Source organism: Chaetodon auriga, chromosome 10 (assembly GCF_051107435.1).
Source record: "Chaetodon auriga isolate fChaAug3 chromosome 10, fChaAug3.hap1, whole genome shotgun sequence".
NCBI classification, from domain to species: Eukaryota; Metazoa; Chordata; class Actinopteri; order Chaetodontiformes; family Chaetodontidae; genus Chaetodon; species Chaetodon auriga.
In genome coordinates this window covers 26,327,936-26,352,568 of record NC_135083.1, presented here as the reverse complement: position 1 = coordinate 26,352,568, position 24,633 = coordinate 26,327,936, and the positions used below count along the sequence as shown (strand labels likewise).

The following is a 24,633-nucleotide window of genomic DNA, read 5'->3' as shown; positions in this document are numbered from 1 at the left end:
CAGTAATTAATAATGTTTCCCAAAACCAGGCAGCCACCATTCTCCACTCATGCCAGTATGTTTTAACATCCAACCTGTAAAAAGATGGATTATCAATTATTATCAATTTCGGTGGTTATTCTACCTTATCCTAATGTTTCCAGCAGTTGAGAAGTGCAGTGACAAAGGCTGTCTCTCTCTGTCTCTGCTGGAGCTCCTGGCATTCAACATGACCTTTATCTTTATCGCCAGTGTGCTCGTCCTCATTGAGGTAAGACTGCTCAGATACATTTGGATTTTCCAACTGAACTTATTTGCTGCTGATATTTAATATCTACAACAGGACAAGGGTTCCCGACCCCATTCAAGAGCCATTTCAGTTTTTGTAACATTTCATTTTTATCCCTCAAGGGACATACGCCATGGCACCCCCCGAAATTTTCTGTGGGGGTGGCACATATGGTCACTGGTGATTGGGCAGTGAATGTTTTTATGCATATGTAATGGGGGACCCAGGTGCGCCCCTGGCCATACTAATTTACTTAAGATGTATATCACACTAACCTCAGCATTGACTGGAGTTGCTTCTCTTTGGTGAGGGGTCTGATGTCAGATGGTAATGGTAGAGTTGAAGATGCTGGTCCTAGCTGGTTTTTCAGGGTTGGATCAGTCACCTACTGCTCACAGTAGTAGGTTGTTGCTTTGCGGTTCAATGATTTCATGTTTTGGGTTGTCAGGCAACAAACAACTTGGTCAGGCAACCATGGTTGTTATAAACTACGTTAAATATATGTTTATTTTTCATGTACTGAAAACTCTCGCCAACTGCCTCAAGGAGTTTTGAACACTCACAGCATATTCAGATGTCATAACAATGCATGTTCTTGCAGAGTAGTAAAATGTGTGTTTTCCCTTTCCAGTTGCACTTACCAAAGCTTTATTATTTTGATTCAAATGATTTCACATTTGAAAGCAGAGAACCGAGAAGCTGTCTGGAGATTGAGGTTGTGCTCTGAGAGGTGCATGATAATGTCCACCATGAAGGCCAAATCACACAGACACTTGCTGTCACTGAGTTTCCATGACAGGTTTTCCCTTCATCCCTATGAATCATTCCAGACAAACAGACACTTTGGAAAATATTTGACATTGTCCAGTGCTAGCAGCTCTGCAGCAGCAACAAGTCAGTCCTTCACAAATTCTCCTGAGTGAGGTTTCACCTTTTTAGGTATTAGCTCTATCACCACAAAACTTGCCTTCATAACACTGTCTCTCCTACAGTGTTCTTTTGAGAAAGGTGCTTGATGAGCATGCAGAGTTTGCCCAAGAGTATTAACTTACAAGTATGGTTGTCCTTGCAGCTCATCCAGTCTGGCACATTTTAGCTGTAATGACTCTGAGATTGGCCTTTTTCATCACTTTGATCTCATCCCCACAAACTAACTTAGGCACTTGACTTTTACTTCAACAAAAATAATTGTTTCTCCATTTCTCTTGCGGAGTGCGACGTTCCACGTTTACTTTTGTTTTGTGTCAAACTGCATCAATCATCAGTTAATGCGCTCATGATTCATTGACATTGACATTGATAAATTGTTATATTGTTACCAGTAAGTTGCACTCAGTGACCACTCAGAAGAACATGTCTACTATTTTTATGATGTTTTCTTTTTTGCTTAAAAAATCTTTCCTTTTATGTAATTATTAATTTCCTTGTGGACTGGGTCAAACAGCCAGAGGTTCCCTACCCCTGATCTATAACTTGAACCTGTTGAGTCAATGCTCCCTTTAGGAACTCTAAAAAAACATCTGAAAATTTCAATCAAAAGGTCCCGAAGACTTCAGGAAAAAGCATATTTGTTACAATCAAATTCCTCTGTGAGATTTGGACACCTGGTGAATAACATCCCCTCATAAAAGATGAAAGAGTCAACCACAAACTGCCTGCTGGACAGGTGTTTATTATCCTTTAGGATAAAATTGTACAGACTGGAAGTAAGGTGGTAAACATTTACCACCTTACTTTTACATGACCCCATTTCTACCAGGCATCAATAGATTATGGTAGAAATGCGTTTGTTATACTAGAGAATACACTACACATTTGTTGAATCATGTGATGATGCTAACACGCTATGTTTTGGTGTCCTTTATCAGCCAGTAGCTGCAGGTTCGGGGATCCCTGAAATCAAAAGTTACTTGAACGGAGTTAAAATTCCTGGAATTGTCCGGCTACGAACTTTTCTCTGCAAGGCCACTGGAGTCCTGTTCAGTGTGGCTGGAGGTAAAGTATGGCAGAGGGCTTTGTACAATAAAAATACTTAGGGATTACAGTGTTGATGTCTTACCTCAAGTCTGGGTTGTTTAATATTTCCATTTTTTTCTCCACTTTGTACTTCTACTTCACTACATTTCAGAGGAAAATAATACAGTTTTTACTGCACTTTATTTATCTGACAGCTATTGTTACAAGTTACTTAGATTAGAACCACTAAGATTAGTGGTTCTCAACCTCCCTGGCTTGTGACATCTTATTTAAAGTTACTGTCTTGACCCCTTGTCATGTTTCTTGTAAGCAGTTCCGCCAAAGAAACATTTCCCCTCCAAACTCACATGGTTTCATTTAATATTTTGAGGCCCATTGAGATAAAATTGCTCAATATTCTACAACAAAGCAAAGATCCCAAACAGATTTCTGTATCTGAACTTTGAACACACAAAATAATGACATTATACTGTATGGATGAGCCATCATGTCAGCTGTCACCTTCAAGTAACATTAAAGCAAAGTATCATTTATTGATTAATCAAACAGAGTCATCTTTTATTTCTGGTGCTGTTGATGGGTCAGTGATGAGCAGGTGGGTGGACAGTGCCTCTGACTCTGGTCTGTGTCCACTCAGGTCTGTTTGTGGGGAAAGAAGGTCCAATGATACACTGTGGAGCCATTGTGGGAGCTGGCCTTCCTCAGGTACACCGCTACACATCCTAAACACAATTTAAACTCATATAATGTATGTCTGAAGTTACCGTGTATATATGCATATATGTGTGTGTATATATATGTATATTTGTGTGTATCTGCAAAGCAATGAAAGTGTTTCCCGATAATGTTGCCTAAGTATGTATAGGGTCAATATATCGGTCTTAGCACAGAACCTTGCGGAACTCCTTGACTGGCTTTAGCGTGCACAGATGAATCATTATTAATTAATTGATCTGAAAAGAACAATTTAAACCATCTTTGTGCAGTTCCTTTACTGCCAATTAAGTCTTCCAGTCTCTGTGTCAGGATACCATGGTCAGTGGTGTCAAATGCTAAGATCTAACAAAACTAGTATAGCGACAAGTCCTTCATTTTAACAAAATACTTCAAGCTCAGTCAGGTTGGATGGGGAGCATCTGTGCACAGCTATTTTGAGATCTCTTAAGAGATGATTTCTTAGGTTCACGTCTTGACTTTGGCGGGGCCACTCCAGGACTTTCACAGCTACTGTGAAATCTACTCCTGTGTTTTCTTGGCGGTAAGCTTTGGGCCCTTGTCTTGTTGAAATGTAGTTCTTCGCCCCAGCCTGAGATCCTCTGTAGGAATGGAATTAATGAGGTTATGCTAAGTGCCCTGTTTCCTCCACACACTCTGTTGGGAAATGTAGCCACATAGTTCAATCTTTGTTTCATCAGATCAGATGATTTTACATGTCATGGTCCAAGAGTCGTTCTAGTGCCTTTTGCAAACTCTCAGCAAGCTGTGCCTTTTAGTGAAAAACGGCTTCCGTCTGTTCACTCTACCATAAAGGCCTGATTGATAGAGTGCTGCACTTTGTCCTTCTCTAAGGTTCTCCACAAATGAACTATGGCTCACATTCATTGTGACCACTGCCATTTTGGTTACCTGTCTTACCAACGCCATTCATCCCTGCTTGCTCTGTTTGACTGGGTGGCCAGATCTAGGAAGACTGTTGGTGGTTCCAAATTTCTTCCAATTGAGAATGATGGCAGCTACCACTGGGCATTTTCAATGTTGCTGAAAATCTTTTGTCCCCTCCCCCAGATCTGTGCCTTGACACTAGGGATGAGCGAGTACACCACTATCTGTATCTGTATCTGTATCTGTATCTATTCAACCATCTAAATTATCTGTATCCGTATCTGTACTCGGAAATGGGTGGGGCTTAAATCAGTACATTATTTTAAGTCTGAAATTGATAAACAATAAAAATATTAATATAGGCCACTTTGTGTGTTCAGCTATATGTGTGTAAGTGTGTAAGTGGTCTGTAAGACTGTTTATTTTTAATGATCTGTGTGAACTTGGTGATTCATGCAAACATCCAGTGATGGCAAACAGGGAAATAATATGTCAGCCTTGTTCACTGTATTCTTCTCAAAAGCACTGCGTTCAGTACGAGCAAAGTTTTCCAACTGACCAGCCAAACTAAGAGCAAGCAGACGGTAAAAAAATAAATAAATAAAAAATAACCCCAAGCGGAGTGGAGGCAGTGACCGACGCAACACGAACCGTTTTCAGCTTTGTCTTGTCAAATGTACTGTGTACGTTACGAAACAAGTCGTGAGAACAGAGCAGAGCGTGAAGACAGTCAGTTACCCAATGAGGATTTTCCTTCAGCACGAGCACAGATATTGACGAGTTTTACTTGTATCATGCTCGTACTCGTCAAAAATGCTTTATCCAAATTGAGATTCAAATCAATGTTTTTGATCACAAAAGTAAGAGAACTATTTACAGAACAAGTTTTTTATGAACTCAGAACATGAATATTCTTAAGTGTATGAATGAATATTTACAGAACAGCCTCAGAATTGAGATTCAGTGTTTTTGATCACAACATCACCAGCCAAACTAAGAGCAAGCAGACGGTAAAAAAAAAAAAAAAAGAAGTGGAGGCAGTGACCAATGCGACACAAGCCGTTTTCAGCACTGTCTTGTCAAATGCACCACGTACGTTACAAAACAAGTTCACCAAGTAACTTTAAATATCATACAAACCGAAATAGAGGCAAGCTGAACAAAACCTAAGGAGTACTGAAGAGAGCAACATGACTGTGTAGGGAGGGGCGGGCGCTGTGTGTGACTGGCCGATCACAGAGCGTGAAGACAGTCAGTTACCCAATGAGGATTTTCCTTCAGCACGAGCACGGCTCAACCCTAGTAGTCACTGTCAAACATCTGCTTTAAAAATGCTGCAGGTACAGGGTCAATGCAGGAGGTGGCCGAGTTAGACTCAGTGACAGTCTTGCTGAGCTCAGCTATTGTATTACAGGAGAATTTTTCCATGGTTCCATCCTTTTTTTACAGGGTTTGCTGAGCTCATCTGCGTTCACATCAGCAGCAGTGCTGGCTCTGATTTAGATTGTTTTTTTTATGAAAGAGTGATGCAAGTTCTGCACAGTTTGATGTAGAGGACTGTGGACGGGTGGAGGTGGTGCTGAGTAACTGGTCAGTAGTGGAGAAAAATATTCGAGAGTTTCTAGTATATTCTGTAATTGTCTTGGAAAAGTAATCCTTTCTTGCCAGATGTACTGCTTTGTTATAGACAGTCATGGCTTTTATTATATATACTGTGTATATTACAGTGAACTGTGAGCCCAGTTTTCCTCCATTTTCTTTCAGCTGCTCAATAGACAATGCTATTGTTTAACCATGGGGAGATTTTGTCAGTCAAACTCCTTTTAACCCTTAGTAGAGCAAGAGTAGTTAAAGTAGACAACATGGTATTGTTGTTCCCATTTAGTCTTTGTTACGATTAGTTTGGCATCAAAATCACAGTGATGGTCAGAAATAGATAATTCTGCTACTGAAACATTGTCAGTGTTCAACCCTGTTGCTATTACCAAGTTCAGAATGTTACCATGCTGATGAGTGGCTTCATTTACGTGTTCTGTAAATTCAAAGCTGTCTAGTAAATTCACAAGCTCCATAGCTTTGGAGTCATTCTTTTTGTTGATATGAATATTCAGGTCTCCATTCAGGAGCTCTGAGAATTCCTGCATAAACAGGGATGAATATTATGGTGGCTGATACAGTGTAATGGTGAGAACTGCTAATTCTGGTTTGAGCTCACAAGCCAGATATTCAAATGTAAATTCACCCAGGTCAATGTCATTACACATAAACTGTTTAGAAAAAAATGCACGCAGTGCCTCCTTCTTTCCTATTTTTTCTGACTGACAATCATAGCTTAGTTATCATCCTCCTTTCTTCCACCACCTCCACTCAGTGGAGGGGCTTAACCAGTCTTCAACAGTCTGTTTCAAGATGTTGCTGCCCCAGCAGATCACTTCATCAAAGATAGTTGGTTGGCTTAGTCATAAAAGGTCCTCAGCAATGCCCCCTACACTGCAAATGATCTGAGTCTCCTCAGCAGATACAGTAGATACAGTCAGCTGTGGTCTTTTTTATATAGTGTATTTGTATTGTCTAGTTCAGTGGCGAGTGTTTGCTCTTATGGAAGTCCACCACCAGCTCTTTGGTTTCCCTGCATTGATCTGGAGGTGGTTCTGCTGGCACCAATCCACAAATTCCTTGGCCAGTTTTCTGTGCTCCCTGTTGTCCCATTTGTGATAAGGGCAGTGATGCAGAGTCATCTGAGAACTTTTGCATGTGACATTTAGCTGATTTGTGCATGAAGGCTGCACTGTAGAGGGTAGGAATGTAACAAGACCAAAAACTCAAGGTACGAGAATACCTCGATAAAACGTTTTTGATTTGATATTTATTGCAATATTTAAAAAAAAAGACAGAATGAAAGAGAAATTACTTGAAAGCATCTCCTTTATTAGTAAATCAGTGTGTACAGCATTTTTTATACATATAAAATTTGTTTTTGACTGAAAAACAAATTTCTTCAATCAAAATAAAAAGTAAAAAGTAAGCCAGCAAATTGGCATGAACAGTATTTTTTCACTGTAGTTCAACTGCCACAGCTATGCTGACCACCAAACAGAGACTGTTAAACCTGCCAGTACATAAACAGATCATGGATGCTGTCACCCGATGGAATAGCTCATTCGAAATGCTTGAGTGTTACATTTTATTTTATTTTATGAATGGACTGCTACTGACTGCTGCATTTTGTTTTTCTTTTAAAGTGTGTGCAAACAGCAATATCGTGATGATTTCTGTTATTCTTCATGTCCCCTAGCTCCCACCTTAAAACAGCATATTTCAAAATCTCAGCTATCTTGAGCCCTTGTGTTGAGGCTTGTGAAGTCCACCCATCTGTGGTTATTCAGATGCACTCTGCTTCTTTGAGGTTCTGTGTCACTTTCTCTTTTGTTTCTTGGTACAGAGCTGGTATCACTGTACAACTAAAGTATGACCTTGATGGACCTGTATACTTTGGCTCCAGTGTGTTTACTGACCTTTGAAATCCATCGTTGTCAACCACAGAAAACAGCCTCAAGTTTTGGGCTATATCCTCCTGACTGCCAGGAAAAAAATATTTTCCAATCAATTTTTTATAATTCCCCAATCTTTGTAAGTTAATTGGAATACTGAAAAATTGTTTTTTAAGGACATTTTTTAAACAATTAAATACTATGCTAATATACAGTTAAAATAATTCAGACAATGTTTTAATGTGTTGTTAAGAGACTTATATAAAATATGCCAACAACATTTCAAGCCAAAATTTGCACAATAAAAAGTATTATGAGCTTACTTTTCCTCTTCCCATAAAATGCGCTTGCACTGATGGATGCCATTTTCCTTGATGAGAAAGAGAAAGGTACCAAAGCCCTACCCCTTCACATTTGGTATCATTGAAAAGCCCTAAATGTCCTCTTTAGATAGCAAAACAAGTTAATTCAGTAGTATGCAGTGGGTGGGAGATATTCAGGTCTACAAATGTCCTCCACAGAGGACAAATTTGAACTACTGGTAGTCAGGAGGATATATTCAGATATGCACGTTATTTCTTCAGCTCTCAGACTGTTATGGCAAGACGGCGCTCCAAATGCTTCTTTCAGGCTCCTTTGGCCTGTCTGAAGCTTTTTCTCACAGTATGTTGTTTTTGTGATTTTGTGGGTGGTGATGTACCAGATGACTTCTCATGTTTGATGTGTTGTGTAGTGCGCAGTGCAGTTGACTGTTGTTCGGCAGTATTTGCAATTTTTTTTGCATTTGTTAGTTTCCTTTTTGCCATTGTCAGTTCTTGAAAAGGGAAAACCAAAATGCTGCGATACATCAGCTCTAAAAGTCCATGTTGTTGGCATACTCATCTGGTGGGTCTATTTTTAGAAGTGCTTGGCTTACACCAAAGGGTGACAGCAGTCTGTCTTGTTGACTAGTACAAGTACACCCTCTGCTGTTCAAACAAAAATGATATAATTTTTGACAATTAGAGAGTAAATAACCATGTAATTCGATAGATAGCGTTAGTCCCATGGTGGCATCAAGCCATATTTTTATTGCAATATTGCAAGATTCGATATATCGCTACATCCCTAGCAGAGGGTGAAGTCCCTGTGAGGCCAGCATGCTGCAAAGAACCATGTTGAACTCGTCGTCCTGTGTCCTCTCATACTGTGGTCTGTTGGTGAGGTAATCCATGATCCATGCTGTGAGGTGGTGGCCCACCCTGTGCACTCCAACTTGTCTTTCAGATTTGTGGCCTGCATAGTATTAAAGACACTGGAGAAATCAAAAAAACATGACTCTCACAGTGCTCCCAGCCTTTCCCAGATGAGAGAAGGATCTATGTAGGAGATAGATGACAGTGTCATCCACCTCGATGCCAGGTTGAAATGTGAACTGTAGCGAGTCCATTTATGGTCTCACCAGGGGCCAGAGATCAACACTAGAACTGGATGATATGCTTATCTCCTGATTTGACACTAATAAGATACTTGGGTGTCCATTCAATATGTATTGCAATTCCTAAGTACTGCGGTTATACAAGTATTGTGATTCAATATTACTATTATTGTGATTTTTGTTTACTTTTTTAACACTAGATCACAAGAAGAAGTTGTCTACTGCATATGAATGTGGCAAATACCAAAGCTGGCCTTGATGAGTCAAAAAAAAAAAAAAAAAAAAAAAAACCACCCACAAACACCAACATCAAACCAACACAACAGCTAAAATAATCTTGTCTAATTATGCTAGTGTACATAATGTTGTTAATGTTCTTTGCTATGGCTTTAACACAGCCACTGATGCATTTGACACTTATTGGCTTAAGTGTGCTCATCATATTTTCTCCCTCCATCAGTTTCAGAGCATAACTTTCAAGAGGATCAAATTTGATTTTCCCTACTTCCGCAGTGACAGGTATGACTGTGGTACACACTCTTATTAACAAAACACTGCATACTGTTGACTGCCTCCCTGGAAGTCAATAAATGGTCCAAATATTGTCAAACATACCCATCATGTTGTCTTTGCTGTTCTTCAGGGACAAGCGAGACTTTGTGTCAGCGGGTGCTGCTGCTGGAGTAGCTGCTGCTTTTGGTGCTCCTATAGGTGGCACGCTCTTCAGTCTGGAGGAGGGCTCATCTTTCTGGAACCAGTCCCTCACTTGGAAAGTGGTACATCACCTTATTCAATCAACACTAAGAGGGTCAAGACATTTAGCCAAGCATGCAGTGTGGCTAGAGGGATGGTAGTGTCAGTCTATCACTTTGGTCGATAGAAATATCTCAACAACTGTTAGATAGATGCATGCATTTTTGTACAGACATTCATGTTCCCCCAAAAGATGAATCCTAATGACTTTGGTGATCCTCTGACTTTTCTGCCAAACCTACCACAACGTTGGTTCGGGCAGAAACTGTTGAATGTTATCATGAAATGTGATAAACATATTTAGAGGATGATTCCCAATGACTCTAGTTTTATCTGAACCCTGATTTTTTTCATCAGTATTTTCACTTATCCTGTGAAATGTCTCAACATCTACTAAATAGATTGGCCCAAAATTTGGTGCAGACATGATTCCCAAACTATGTATCCTCTGTGTTCCCCTCACTTCTTTTTCATCTGACATTTTGTCTAGTACGATCATCAGGTCAAAACTTTGCTTTGTCCAGTAAGTTGGTTTCTGACCAAATACCTGCAAAACTAATGTCATTCAGCCTCAACTGTACTTTGTGCTTGATGCTATATTGCAAAGGCTAAAACCCTGAAGCTAATATGTTGACTGTGGAAAATATTAGAATATTAAATAAACAGCAGCAACATTTCTACCCCCCTGCTCACAGCGTAAAGCACTCCTTTATTTGCTCCTGTGAGTACTAATGAGGCTGGAGACACTTAGTTTTATTCAGTTTTCACCTTTTTTGAAATAATGATTTCAAATATGCTTTTCTGTCTTTATTTTATTATAGCTGTGTTTTCTTTATACCCCCATAGGCCTTGTGTTCTTTGTAGGTATAGCATAGTGGCCCAGGATGGATACATAGTGGAGCAATGAAACCTCCATGTCAATGCAATGTTCAGAGATAATGATGTTGGTGTTGTTACTAGAATATAGAGTGTGTAGACTAACGTTTATTTTAGCTAAACACCCTATTCATAAAGAGAAAACTCATATATAATTTGGTGTCACTGTTGCACTGAAAACAATGCAAGTTCAAGGGTAAATAGGAACTGTATGGAGAGAAGACTAAAGGTCCATGAATTGAGCACTGTGGCACATGATATCAAGAACTGCGTGGCTGTTAGAGAATATCATCCAGACATGAAACAAACAAACCTGGTTTGAACTCACTGCCTTAGTCTGTCGGTGAGAAAGCTTTGCAATACAATTACACATATGTAGCATGGGGCACTAACCATCGACTATGATTAACTGTTTCCTGTCTTCAGCTCTTCTGTTTTATATTCTTACAGCTCTTCTGTTCCATGTCAGCCACTTTCACCCTCAACTTCTTCCGTTCAGGAATCAGCTTCAACAAGTGGGGCTCCTTCCAGGAGCCTGGTCTGCTCAACTTTGGAGAGTTCAAGGTAAAGCTCCTTTCATCACTGAAGTTGCTCCTTCATTTGCCACAAAGTATGTGTTTACATGTATGTTTCATATTCTCGTATCCTTAAATCCATTATACAAGTAATCCTACTGGTATTAAATATTTTTGCTTGATTTCAAAAACTTTAACCTCTAAAAACTAATTTTCATTCTTGTCAAAAATACTGGAACATGTTCTCACCTCTTAACTCAAAACCAAGCTCATCACCAATGATCTCCAAACCATTTCAATCTGGATTTCACACAAAATACAGCACAGAAACCACCCTCTTCAAAGTCAGAATTAGAATCGGCTTCATTGGCCAAGTATGTGTGCACATACAAGGAATTGGACTTGAACATTGTACTCAGTGTATTTTCCCTCAACATCACTGGTATTGCCCTCCCCTGGCTGAAGTAATAACTCACAGACAGAAAAACAGGTCATCAGCATCAACAACTGTATCTCATCCACCACTCCTCTATCTCAAGGTGTAGCCCAGGGCTCAGTACTTGGTCCCCTCCTGTTCATCTTTTACATGCTCCTCCTTGGTAATATCATTTGTTGTCACTATCTCCACTTCCACTGCTACACCAATGATATCCAGCTCTACATCTACATTAAATCCACCATCACTGAAAAGTAATCTGTCTCTCTGTCTCCATCCCCAAACATCCGCAACCTTCCTCAAACTCCTCTGTCACTGCTCTGATCTGTCTGTTCAAGCAGCTACTCAGAACTTTAAAAATTGCTATTAATGTTTGATTTAATTACCTGTGCTTCCTTGTATCTTAAGTGTATTTTAGTTCTCTAGACTCCTTTATTTGATGAGTTTTGCAACGTCTTAATTCATTAATTGATTAACAAATTATTGTAAATGAATTACAATAAATAAAAGTATTACTATTTTTCATTGTCAGTCTTATATAACATGATACAGTCATGTATCAGGTTAACCCCTTTTTGCAAATCTCCTTGCTCCTCAGTGTCAAGATGGAGACAGGAAGTGCCACCTATGGACTGCAGTAGACCTGGCCTTTTTTGTCATGATGGGGGTGGCGGGTGGCCTGCTGGGGGCACTCTTCAACTGCATGAACAAGAGCCTGGCCAAGTACCGCATCAGACAAATTCACCCCAAGGCCAAGTTTATCAGGTGATTACTGCATAAGCTTTTTACATAGGGAACAGTCCATCTTCATACAAATCATCACGCCTGTCATTCAACTTAACTGTCTAGTAAGTATCAGTTGTGTTTTTGAAAGCAACTATTTGAAAATGTGACACAAATTTCTTTTGAAGCTTGTAATTACAGAAGTTGATCTGATTGTTGCACTTAACAGGATTCTAGAGAGTCTGCTGGTTGCCATGGTGACAACAGTGGTGATATTTGCAGCTTCAATGCTGTTGGGTGAATGTCGTGACCTGTCCTCACCCACAACACATAACACCACAGTGAGTATCAGCTCTTTCCTCCATCGTGACAGTGCTTAGCACAAGTTTCACAAGTCTACTCTCACATGGTTGACTGAATTAATCTTTCAAAGTTCAGTACAGTGTTCATGAAAGCAGACGCTAATGTGGTGTATCTGCAGGTCTTGAAAAAGCACTGAATTCACTTTCATCAGAAAAAAGCCTGCAGTAGCCAATAATGTTAGTTCTAAAATGTTTCTTTATGTCAGGTTTAAATTTTAAAACTCTTAAATTGAGCACTGCAGAAACTCTGCTAACTGAAGCAATGCAGCACACTGCACAGTCCTCTTACCACTCACTCTACATTTAGCATCACGTGTTTATTATCTCATATTAAGATCTGAGTTTTGTCTTTAGCTGTCCAGCAGTGACGACATCAACTCAACCAACCGCCAGTTCTTCTGCACCAACAAGACCTACAATGACATGGCCACGTTATTCTTCAATCCACAGGAGGCTGCCATTCATCAGCTCTTCCACCAGGAAGGTGAGATGAGCATGCAGACACATTCTAACAGCTCAGTGTTAGTTAAATCAGATCATATTTAAATTTGCTCTTGAATTTTCTGGTACTTAAACACATAATTTAATTTTCATTTGTATATTTCTTATTGTAATTGAAGCACCAGCAGTGATGGAACCAAACCTTAAGATCAAACATATCATATCTTGCAAACTGTACATGGCACATTCAAGTGCTTTAAATTCACATGTTTTTTTTTTATATAAAGTTGCATCTAGTGTTATAGCCCAATCACATTTCTGCCAAAAGAAATTTGACTTAGTAAAGTCAGTGCATATTTCATGAAACTGTTAAACTCACTTTTGCATCTGCTGTAAAACCAGTTATGAATTTTTAATATTGTCAGTTTGTTAGCTACATCAATAGAATCCCAAAATGCCAAAAATGTGGTACACATATCCAGTATGTTGTCCACTATTACAACATTTTGAGCAAATATTTTCGGTTTCAAGTTCGGTCTTTTTTGTTTTATACTTAATATGCACATTGGATTAATTAAATGAATAACATAGCCAGAAGCGACAATGATCAGGGTCCAGAGTGATAGCAAGCATTGATATGCTCCTTTCTTATGTAATTGACATGAGGCAAAACTCATGATTTTCTTTCAAATAATTAATTGTGGTCACCCTTATATGTTAATGCTCTGTTGAGGTATGTAAATCTTCTTTCAGAAGCTGATGTAGGTTAGCTGAGGTTTCAGGACTTGTTTCACATTTCACTGTGTTGTCAAAATATTTGAATGAAGTTTGATCAAACATTTGGCAAACTATAATATGTTGTGCATACAATACTAAGTACATACAGTAAGACACTAAACGGTACTGTGGACTAATTATTTGGCATATCTGAACACTATTTGATATATGATATTGAGTTTTCAAAGAATGTCTATAAATGTCTGTTTATTGATTTTGACAGACTTCTAAATTGATCATGGGTTGCAGTGAGACAAACCTTTGTCACAATTCAATGGATGTGCTAAAAATTTAAATTCTGTGATTTCTTTCAATTTTTTTTTTTGAAGATTTCTATTATGAAATTTGGATTTGCTGTAATAAGTCATTCCCACTTGAATCAGTCAGTACTGAATTATTTGCATTAATGTAGTCATTGCCCTATACCATGCAAACCAAGTTTCATGCAAATCCATGTAGCCAATTACAAGATAGGAACTTTTGCATTTGTTGGGCCCCTAGTGACTGATTGGCAGCAAATTCTGCACAGAGCCTGACTCCAGTTTGGGAAACTATTGACCAGAGTTTCATGTTAATAGTAGTGATCGTTTCCAAGATATGTAACAATTCTTATTTTCACTTCAGCCTACAGGAAGCTGTTCCTTTATAACTTGCTCATTTTTGCATAATCAAAAGTCTTTTATCAAATTTCTTTAATCAGAGTCCATAGATTCTTTGTTAAAAGGTTTTGTGCAGATTGGAGTCAGAGCCCAGGTTGAGTTTGAAAAAGTAGGTTCCGTGTATTCCTCAATTTTGTGGAGGAAAAAAAAAAAAAAGGCGGAAATGGGCATGGCCTACAGGTGCAGCTCAAAAAATTAGAATATATAGAATAAATGCACCTTTTCCTACCACACTTTTTTCTTCCACTTAACTTTCTCTTAATATGCTTGGATACAGCACTCGTCTCCGTTCCAAAATGCTGGGACACTGTATAAAACGTAAATAAAACCTTTTCACGTGTACTCCATTGAAAACAGTACAAAGACAATAAATTTAATGTTTTACTTCATCAACTATAGTGATATTCATAAATATATGCTTTTTCTGAATTTAATGCCAACAATACATTTGAAACAAGTTGGGACAAAAGACTGGGAAAAGTTGTGGAATGATCCAAAAATACCTGTTTGGAACATTCCACAGGTAAACAGGTTCATTGCTAACAGGTGATAGTATCATGATTGGTTCTGAAAGGGGCATCATCAGAAGGCTCAGTCATTCACAAGCATCACCTGTAGAACACTTTATAAAACTGTTGTCGATAAGCAGTTTGTTTGCAAATGATTGCATTCTGTTTTTATTTACATTTTACACAGCATTACAACTTGGAATCAGGGTTGTACAAGAGCTATAGAAATCAGCATGAGACCAGTGAATTGTCCTGTAATCACTAATCCTTGCAGCTTTGTATTGCTCCGTTTCAGGTATATTATTCACCGACTGGTCATAATGAACACCTGTCTCCCATTCTTCCACTCAGGTACCTTCAGCCCTGTGACTCTGTCAGTGTTCTTCCTGCTGTACTTCCTCTTGGCCTGTTGGACCTATGGTGTGTCTGTACCTAGCGGTCTCTTTGTCCCCTCACTGCTCTGTGGGGCAGCTTTTGGACGTCTGGTTGCCAACATCCTCAAAGTGTAACAATGTTCTCCTAATGTTCTAATGACCAAGGTTTGGCTGTCCACTCTTCCCTACCAATGGCCATGAAATATAACAAATGTCAAAATGTGTCATAATTGTTTTCAGTATAGCAAATTATCTCACAAATTTATAAACAAACCTTTTAAGAGTTCAGTAGAATGTTTTATTTATTTATTTATTTATTTATTTATTTATTTTCAACAATATTTCACACATATGTTCCATTAAATGGTCCCAGTTAGTCCAGCTGGAATAAAGACAAACCAGGAAATGTTTGAGGTGAAAAGAAATAGTTCAGAATTTTAGGAAATAAGCTTATAGAGGTGTTGTTAGGAATATTTTTGAAGTTTAGACAGAACCAGGCTAGCTGTTTCAGCTGTTTCCCTAGTTTCTAGTTTTCATGCTAAAGTAAGCTAATCACATCCTGACTCCAGTCCCATACTTAACACACAGAAAAGCTTATAGAGGTGTTGTCATTATGCACTTAACCTCACACACTCACTGCTGTTTCTCACCCTCCTCTACTACTATACTGGTTTATATTGTGTGTGTATCTGTTAGGAAACTGGGAATGGACATCTACTCTGGGACCTTTGCTCTAATTGGAGCGGCAGCTTTTCTTGGAGGCGTGGTCAGAATGACCATCAGTCTGACTGTCATCCTCATTGAATCTACCAATGAAATCACATACGGGTTGCCCATCATGATAACTCTTATGGTATGATATGAATAGGGGTGTTGATCTCTTGGTGTCTAGTATCTTAAGTAGTATCTATTTCCATGTGGTTTATGTGATAACTAGATCTGTGTTGACTATCAGGTTGCCAAGTGGACTGGAGATTTCTTCAACAAGGGCATCTATGACATCCACATCCAGCTGAGAGGAGTGCCTCTGCTGGAGTGGGAGACTGAAATTGAGATGGACAAGTAAGAGTTGTTAAACAAATTTAAACACATGTTTTTATCTGTGCCAGTTTGGTAGTTTGGTGACTTTCTGCATGCAGCAGAGGGTGTATTACTGGCAATCCAGGCGTGTACTGCTATTTTGGTGCTAAAAATGACTGCATCTCATGTGGTCCACCGCCCACCTGCTTAGAACAAAACAACTGTGTAGCATGCCCAGCAAACCTATCTCTGTAATATTCTAGTTGCTTTTTTTGGTGAAGGTATGTACACCAGCATAAACCTCTCTAAAACATCAAGTCATTTATTCATACTTTGCTCAAGTGTATTCTACCTCGTTCAACCAGTTGATCCTATTATATGTTAGTCTCATGATGAAATTAATACTAGAGAGACAGAATAAAGATAAATGAGTAATTCTTACTGGCAACTGTCATCCACACTTAAGTTTTTTCCTTTATCACCACCAAGTCAGCAGGTATCTGCTTCATCTGATGATGTTACTGTCAAACCACAGTGATGTGTGGCAGATCTGCTCGTTACTGCCAGATCTTCATCATGTAGGGAAAAGTGAATGTAGCTTGAAAAGAGTCATCATCTGTTCTGGGCAGGATATTTGAGGTGTTGCAGTCATATTTGAAACTGTGTACATCCTGAACAATAATTACTTACTTTCTGATCCCACTCTGTGAGCCTTGCCAGAGCTGCCACCAAATTACTAAAAATAGCACAAGTGCCAGGTTTGTCACTCAAGTTCTGACCCCTCTCCAAGTCTGGCAGTGGTTATCATCTTTCATCAGGTTCAGGTCAAACATTCCCCCTGTGCTCATCCTATGGGTTTATGTTATCTGTGAGTTTTCTTTCTGTCATCTCTCCAAGGCTGACAGCCAGTGATATCATGGAGCCCAACTTGACCTATGTCTACCCCCACACCCGGGTACAGTCTTTAGTCAGTATCCTACGTACCACTGTCTATCACGCCTTCCCTGTGGTGACTGAAAACCGGCAGAATGAACAGGACTTCATGAAGGGAAACATCCTCATCAGCAACAACATACGCTTCAAGGTACGTCCTGTGCCATTTAACATTTTTAGTTTAGTATCCAGAGGGAGTCGGACAGAGAGAAGTGGGGGTTGAGGATATTTCAGCAGATAGGAATGACCCTGTGGATTTGAAACATCTCACTAATGATGCTGCCACCCTGCCAACAATGTACACTGTGCAGCTAAACCATAAAAAGTAATATTCTGCTTGTACATGTTGTGGCTATTATTACATTTTATCTCAGTATTATCTTTTGTTCAAATCATTTTCTCCTTGTCTTCTAAGTGCTGACTTTTAATCTTTCGTTTTTCTCTTTTTCCTGAAAACTACAATTTTCCTGTTTATAGCGCTGCAATAATAATTAGTATGTAGAACCACAAGGTGGCAGTAGAGGTTTCTGTGTAGTGTCAGTAGCAGTGGACCATGTGGCCTCAAATATAGAATTAAGCCAAATTTATCCTTTAATAGCTCTAGTTGCATTAGGCCAGCCTGAAAATATACTATATTCTAATGTATATATTGATGATGCAATGCAAAGTTGCATATATTGTGATAGAAGATTTTATTCCATTCTAAATCAAATGGTCAGTGTGAACCTTCACTGTCACACGTAGAAATCCAGTGTGATGTCCCGTGCGGGGGAACAGAGACGGCGCTGCCAGTCCATGAAGTCGTACCCATCAAGTGAGCTGAGGAATGTTTGTGATGAGCAGAACGCTGTGGTAGAGCCGGCAGAGGAGGGAGAGGACCTGCTGCAGCAGATGTTAGAGAGAAGGTAGGACAGACACACAGGCACACCAGTATACTGTCAGTGTTCTACCTGTTCAGGTACGTAACATTTAGATAGAGTGGAGTGTAAGTTGCTGACAACTAAACATCAATGGTAACTGAAATACTGATTATACTGAAATTAAAAGTGACTTTAGATTATTGTACTGTTTATATGGCTTGCAAGATTTTAAATGCCTTTATAAAAACAAACCAATAATAGAAATTAAGTGAAACACAGTACATGCTGTTATTTGCTTTTTATGTTTGCATTTACTGAGTCAGTAAATGCAAACATACTGAGTGTATTTTATTTTTGCGTCAAAACAAAGTGAAGAGGTGTATTACATTTCAGTGTTCTCCAGCAGAGAGCAGACCTATCAGTAGGCTAAAGTGCAAATTGTCTAACATATATATAAAAATACAATAAATTATATTTTAAGTTGATACTATGTCAAGCTGAATATGACCATACTTTTTTTATTTTTTGAAACACGAGGAATTGCTTGGAAAATCTTCCTTGTGTCAGCGTTATGGCACTTAACCAGCCCTCTGGTAATTGTTGTATTGTTGCTGTCCACATGCAGGTATGCTCCCTACCCCAACCTGTACCCAGATCAGTCTCCCAGTGAGGAGTGGACCATGGAAGAACGTTTCAGGCCGCTAACATTCCACGGTCTCATCCTGCGCTCCCAGCTGGTCAACCTGCTCATCAGAGGGGTCTGCTACGCTGAGAACCAGTCGGTCTGTCAGACACAAACAAAAACAAAGAGTCACTTATGTGACAATTTTTTTTTTATGTACATCCAACTGAAAATCTATCCATACCACCCATCCATCACAGAGCGCCACACAGCCAAGGCTGTCCTATGTGGAGATGACTGAAGATTACCCACGCTACCCTGACATCCATGACTTGGACCTCGCCCTGCTCAATCCCCGCATGATAGTGGTACAACCAATTCCAACACTTACTTAGGGGAGTACTTTTGCGAGTGGAAAGTTTTTTCAATATTAAAAGAAAAATTTTGAGTTGATAAAAACCATGACATTCCCTGTGTTCCCAGGATGTCACCCCCTACATGAACCCATGTCCGTATACAGTGTCACCCAACACCCGCATCTCTCAGGTGTTCAACCTGTTCAGGACCATGGGACTACGACACTTACCAGTGGTCAATGCTGTCGGAGAAGTAAGTAGTCATGGAAAAGAGTTGTCAAATGGTTGTAGTTCCTCCAGTATAAGCTTTTATTAAAGGCTGATACGAAGTTTGTAAATCAATGTTTAGATAAGGTTGTTGCATTTCAGTCCAACATGCAGTGGCTTATGTTGTGTCTGACTAAACTCTTGTTTGTATCTGCCATGTGTTTCAGATTGTTGGGATAATCACAAGACATAATTTAACCCACGAGTTCCTTGCGGCCAAACTGCGACAGCACTACATCACTATTTAATTTGACTCTGGATGTCCTGCTGACTTTCCAACCCCCAGACCCTGTTCAGCCTGGTCCTGAGCTTTTGTCTCTGTCCGTTTCTACTTGCATGTTGGGATTTCCAAATACATACAGGGCAGTCACATCCATACACACATTTCCTAAGGTACAGTAGGAACACAGTTCTTCAGTAAGTGAAATGTTGAGGAATTGTCAGCTTTCCTCCAGCCTCAGATCCACTGGGCTGGACAGATATAGTGTATGTGTAATAGAACATTATTTAACATGCTGATCTATATAGAAGTTAAAAAAGTCACAAGTGTCCCATAAATGATCCATAAAGATGGCTGATAATTAATTCACTTGCTGTGCATTCAGTGTGAGGAACATGAGGAAATTGATAATAGAACAGGCTTCTTTTTTAAAATCAGCTGAGTAAGATTGCCTTGCGAGCAGCAGCACACTGTAGTTTATTGCCTGCACAACCTGAATCCTATTCTTTTAACTGAAGTTAGTCAGTCAGCCTAGTCATCCTCACAGATGAAGGTCAAAGGTCCTATAATGAGCTCATTGACTGCAGTTTCTGCTGGTTGGAGACACAATTGACAAATCAGAGCTTTGTAGGCAGGATTTGGAATTAAGAAGTCATCGTCCTACATAGCTACCCAGCTACAGTACCTACATCTGTGAAAAGATGCAACAGGAAAATAGCTACAAAATGGCAACAAGTTTGGATGAGATTGGTGTAGCTGTACAGATTGTTGTAAGAAAACAGTAACTCTGAAATGTGGATCTCCCTTCTAAGATCATCATGAAAAATGTAAACTGGTCCTTGCAACCACAATCACAGCTTGTGAGTTCACTGAAAATGACAGTAAACAAGTCTTAGACATGGTATGCCTTCTTCACCTGTCAATAAACTTTATTATTGTAGTTCTCTTTGCTAACACAACATGAAGAAGACTAGCAAGCTTTGTTGAACAGATACTGTTTCATGAATCATCTGAGGAGTAATGTGAAGAGGCATTTTAGTTTTGTCACTATCAATGGAAAAATCCTGAAAGCTATAAAGGTTTTTGCTGCTGCAGTTGGTTATGTTAGGTTAAGTTTGTTTAAACTTAGTAGTTTGAAAAAGTGACAGCTACTCACATTTTGAAATCTGGTATATAACAAACTACCAAAGTGAAATACCACTGGCAGAGGGTTCCTTACTAACCTTCACATTGTCATTACCTTAATTATGCTTTATCTTTGTTGTCACTGGAGCACTTTTATTTTTCACTTTTGTCGGTCCATTTATTCACTGTTTAAGTAATTGGGATATATATGTTAAGAGCAGGCCAACATTCCTTCACAGCCTGTGACTAAAGTAGACCTCAGTAGTTCTTGGAGGAGTTTGCTTAGTGACTATGTTGGTTCATTCCATGTTGGACATACAGTACAATAACTTTTCTAACCTCTTCAGTAGTTTGTAAAAACACAAGCATTATTTTGCACTTATGACATGACGTAATGTCACTTTCTTTAAGTCAGTTCAGTGTTAGAGGCTGTCACGAAGTGTCAGGGCTAAGAGGACTGTATGATTGACAGTGTCGAATTATATTGACCAAATTTTTGTTATGTAACAGGGAATTAAAGGACTGGATTTTTGAAAGGCAAACTGCAAAAATCTTTTTTTTTTTTTTAAGCTAATGTCGAAAATATACACATTAGTCCTCTGCTATTAGTTCTTCAGCAGTATAGTAACTTTCTGGCCCACTGTCCTACTACATCATTTCATTGTCATTCCTGAAAGCGATTACGAATTTTAAAGTAGCAAAGGCAAGTAAAGCAAGTGGATCTGCATGCTAGGTTGATGAATTGCTAACAACCACAATGGCACATAGTATGATGTACATCAGACATTCCTTATTTGTTCCTTGTCTCTGATTTATATTTATTTTTATATAATTTTATTTTTATGATTTGCTGCCTGTGCTGTGAACGATTGTGTCATGTGAACTGCATTTCTAAATGCACTGAGGCTGTCCTGGATAATATTGTTCACAATCTAGGCATTGATCACTTGATTTAAAAAAAAATAAAAAAAATAAAAAAGATTATTTTATGTTATACATTTGGCCTATGGCATTGCAGATGGTGTGGATATTTAGATAGCACCATGTACTTGTTAAGGAATTTGTAGTTTCTACAAATGTAGATATCTGGCATATGGCAAAAAAGCTACTGCCATGTAACAAAAAGAGCAGGGAGACCTCTGTCTTGTGCCTTTAAATAATAAAGGTCCTTCTGTTTTGTCAGTCATATAAAGTGTCTGCATGTTTGTTTGTTTTTTCAAAAAGCCAAATTGATTAACTGATTGTTTTCACAATGACAGAAAAATAATTTGCTACTATTTTGGCAGTTGATAAACTGGTTAATAGAGAATATAATCAGCAGATAATGACAATAATTGTTGGCATTAGTCCAAGTGGAAAAATAAGGTACACTGAAACTGGATAATAAGCATATTAAATATAGTAATTTCTTATGTGTTCACTAGATAGTATCAGTCCACAGTGCATTGCACAAAGGAAATAGAGGAGCTGCTCACAGTTGTAGGTAATGGTCACAGCAGCAAAAAGATCTTGGAAAACGAAAAGTAAGTGGTGAAGACATTTTGTTTTCTCTGTAATTTCCTACTGATGTTCAGTGGAGCACATTACAGTAAAAAATGTTGTGTGTTGATTTTTTGTCATGCTTGCATCAATTTCAGTTCATCTGTCAGACTGAACTAGCTCAACAACTATTGGATGGCTTATGATGAATGTAGTTCAAACATTCATGTTCTCCTCACGATTAATTGGAAAACTGATGATCGCCTACTCTTCATCATCAGGCCAACATTAAAATTTGTCTAGCACTTTGAATTTTTACCCAATACCTGCAACACCACAGCTGTCAGTGACAGCACAAAATGATGATAATTAGTATGTGTCTTAAATGTGAAATATGAAAGTGAACTCACTGTTAAATAAACTTCTGAGTGTTTGTTACAAAGGGAGCAATGAATGAGTGAACTATGGAGAGTTTTCGGACAAGAACGTAGAGCCTGGCTGTAGACTTACTCGTCTTACTGTATATTCAATTAGTATGTTATACATACTGTAGTCTAAGTACCATATGGATTTAGGACACACTGAACTTTAACATGCTGATGTTAAGCAGGTAAAATTTGCTGTAGATGTTCATGGTCTCCAGAGATTGATTCCTAATCTTAGGGTCTTAGGGTACACAAGCAGGAAGCCCATAGAGAAAGGAGAAAGTGGTGGTTTGGGAAAGTTGTATGAAAGGGAATATCTTGACCTTTCCTGTGGTGCCACTATGAGACTAGATTAATAATAAACCATAATAATACTCCATAAAGTCAAGAAGTTTATTTACCATGGTCAGAAATTCTGCCTTTCTGTAGTGAAAGAAAAAGTGATTGGCAGTGCCCTTGGTGAAATTAAAAACTGCCAGTTATAGCATTTTTTGGGCTACTCTATTAGCATACGTTTTTGTAGAAACCTTTTGACAATCCTGATGAAATGTCAGAGCAAAATCTGTTGATTTAATAGCTGTCAGCTGCTCCACTCAAACACATGTAAAGTAAAATAAGTAAATTTGTCCAAATCTTTTGCACGAAGTTCAACCTTGGTTAACATGATGCAAAAATTGTGTGTGTAAACAGCAAACTGCACTGACAGAGCTGATGGAGCGAGTCCAAACTAGTACAAACTTTAAATTAGCTGTTTTGTTCTGTCTAGTTTTATACAACCCCCCTCTGCCAGAGTATAACCCCCCCTCCACTAAAGAGGCTTGGTTTGCAGATAGGAGTCCTTTTACATCACTTGAACAATTGACTTACTGTCTGGTTAGCAACCAAGCTAGTTTAAGATATTTAACATTTATCCAGAAAACTAAGTACAGTTTTACAATAACATGACAACAAACCCAAGTCTGATACGCTGCAGTTTTCCTTGAAGCTTGATAATTAATGTATTATGTGATGAGCTCTATAGATCCAGACAGTGATGCATGACAGACCTGGGAATCTCATTATATCATGGACAGGTGCATAAGCATTGACCCTTAAGTGGCCATTGACAGACCTGAGACCAACAGATACACCTAACAGCTCAGGTGCAGTTCAGCATTAACTATTTCTGACACAACTAACCGAGAGCTGTAAAGCAAAGAAATGGGGCCTGAAAATATATCATTCATTCATCTTCTTTACCCGCGCATCCCATTTCGGGGTTGCGGGGGGCTGGAGCCTATCCCAGCTAGCAATGGGCGAGAGGCGGGGTACACCCTGAACCGGTCGCCAGCCGATCGCAGGGCAACATACACAGCCACACAGACAGACAACTCACACACTCACACTCACACCTACAGACAATTTTAGAGACCAATTAACCTAACGAGCATGTTTTTGGTCTGTGGGAGGAAGCCGGAGTGCCCGGAGAGAACCCACGCATGCACGGGAAGAACATGCAAACTTCACACAGAAAGGCCCTGCCCGACCCCGGGTTCGAACCAGCAACCTTCTTGCTGTGAGGCACGCGCACTACCTGCTGCGCCACCGTGCCGCCCGAAAATATATCAGTAACAGGAAAAAAATAGTCAGCCTTAACTTTTATCAATACCTTCATTTGTTTTTCTTGACAATAAATATAACACTAATACACTACGAACATGGCTGTAAACCCTTGGGCTTCTTTGAATGCAGTGTGGGACAATGGTGTGTGCTGGCAGAAAGAGTGGGGCTCAGTTTCACAAAGATAGTTTCAAGTGATCTGTACTGATGTACTGTACTGACTCATTTTAAAAAGTTTTGTATCCTTCCTCCCTGCTAACTCTGAACTAAGCATCATGTTTTCATGGTAATAGTCAGTAACGCCTGTTCAAGATTATTTTTTGGGCTTTTTGCCTTTATTGTGACAGAGACAGCTGAAGACATGACAGGAAGGAGGGCAGAGAGAGGGGACAGCATGCAGCAAATGAGCCATGGGGCGCCCCATCAGTAATGCCTGTTGACTGGTGGCACCAAATGACAGGAACCATGGCTCCTGCTTTGAGGTTTGTAACAATGTTCTGTAGCAAGTGACGAAAAGAGTTTTTGGAGAGCAGTAACCTGTTGGAAA

General features: G+C 39.2%; 1 protein-coding gene across 2 annotated transcripts in view; it reads left to right on the top strand.

Annotated features, from left to right (window-relative positions):
• Positions 1–21,771, top strand: part of clcn6 (chloride channel 6) — a 33,531-nt gene extending 11,760 nt beyond the window's left edge. Inside the window, exons 6-23 of one of the 2 annotated variants that reach the window (XM_076740518.1) lie at positions 147–250; positions 2,137–2,263; positions 2,883–2,950; positions 9,216–9,274; positions 9,399–9,531; positions 10,835–10,948; positions 11,934–12,100; positions 12,288–12,399; positions 12,775–12,904; positions 15,158–15,311; positions 15,877–16,033; positions 16,136–16,242; positions 17,098–17,284; positions 17,878–18,038; positions 18,619–18,775; positions 18,876–18,983; positions 19,099–19,224; positions 19,406–21,771. In XM_076740518.1, the coding sequence (XP_076596633.1) occupies positions 147–250; positions 2,137–2,263; positions 2,883–2,950; positions 9,216–9,274; positions 9,399–9,531; positions 10,835–10,948; positions 11,934–12,100; positions 12,288–12,399; positions 12,775–12,904; positions 15,158–15,311; positions 15,877–16,033; positions 16,136–16,242; positions 17,098–17,284; positions 17,878–18,038; positions 18,619–18,775; positions 18,876–18,983; positions 19,099–19,224; positions 19,406–19,486 (2,252 nt within the window). In that variant the 3' untranslated portion in view covers positions 19,487–21,771. Of the gene's footprint in view, positions 1–143; positions 251–2,136; positions 2,264–2,882; positions 2,951–9,215; positions 9,275–9,398; positions 9,532–10,834; positions 10,949–11,933; positions 12,101–12,287; positions 12,400–12,774; positions 12,905–15,157; positions 15,312–15,876; positions 16,034–16,135; positions 16,243–17,097; positions 17,285–17,877; positions 18,039–18,618; positions 18,776–18,875; positions 18,984–19,098; positions 19,225–19,405 lie in introns of both variants that reach the window. The other variant, XM_076740517.1, reaches the window with a different exon arrangement.
• The last annotated feature ends 2,862 nt before the right edge of the window (positions 21,772–24,633 follow it).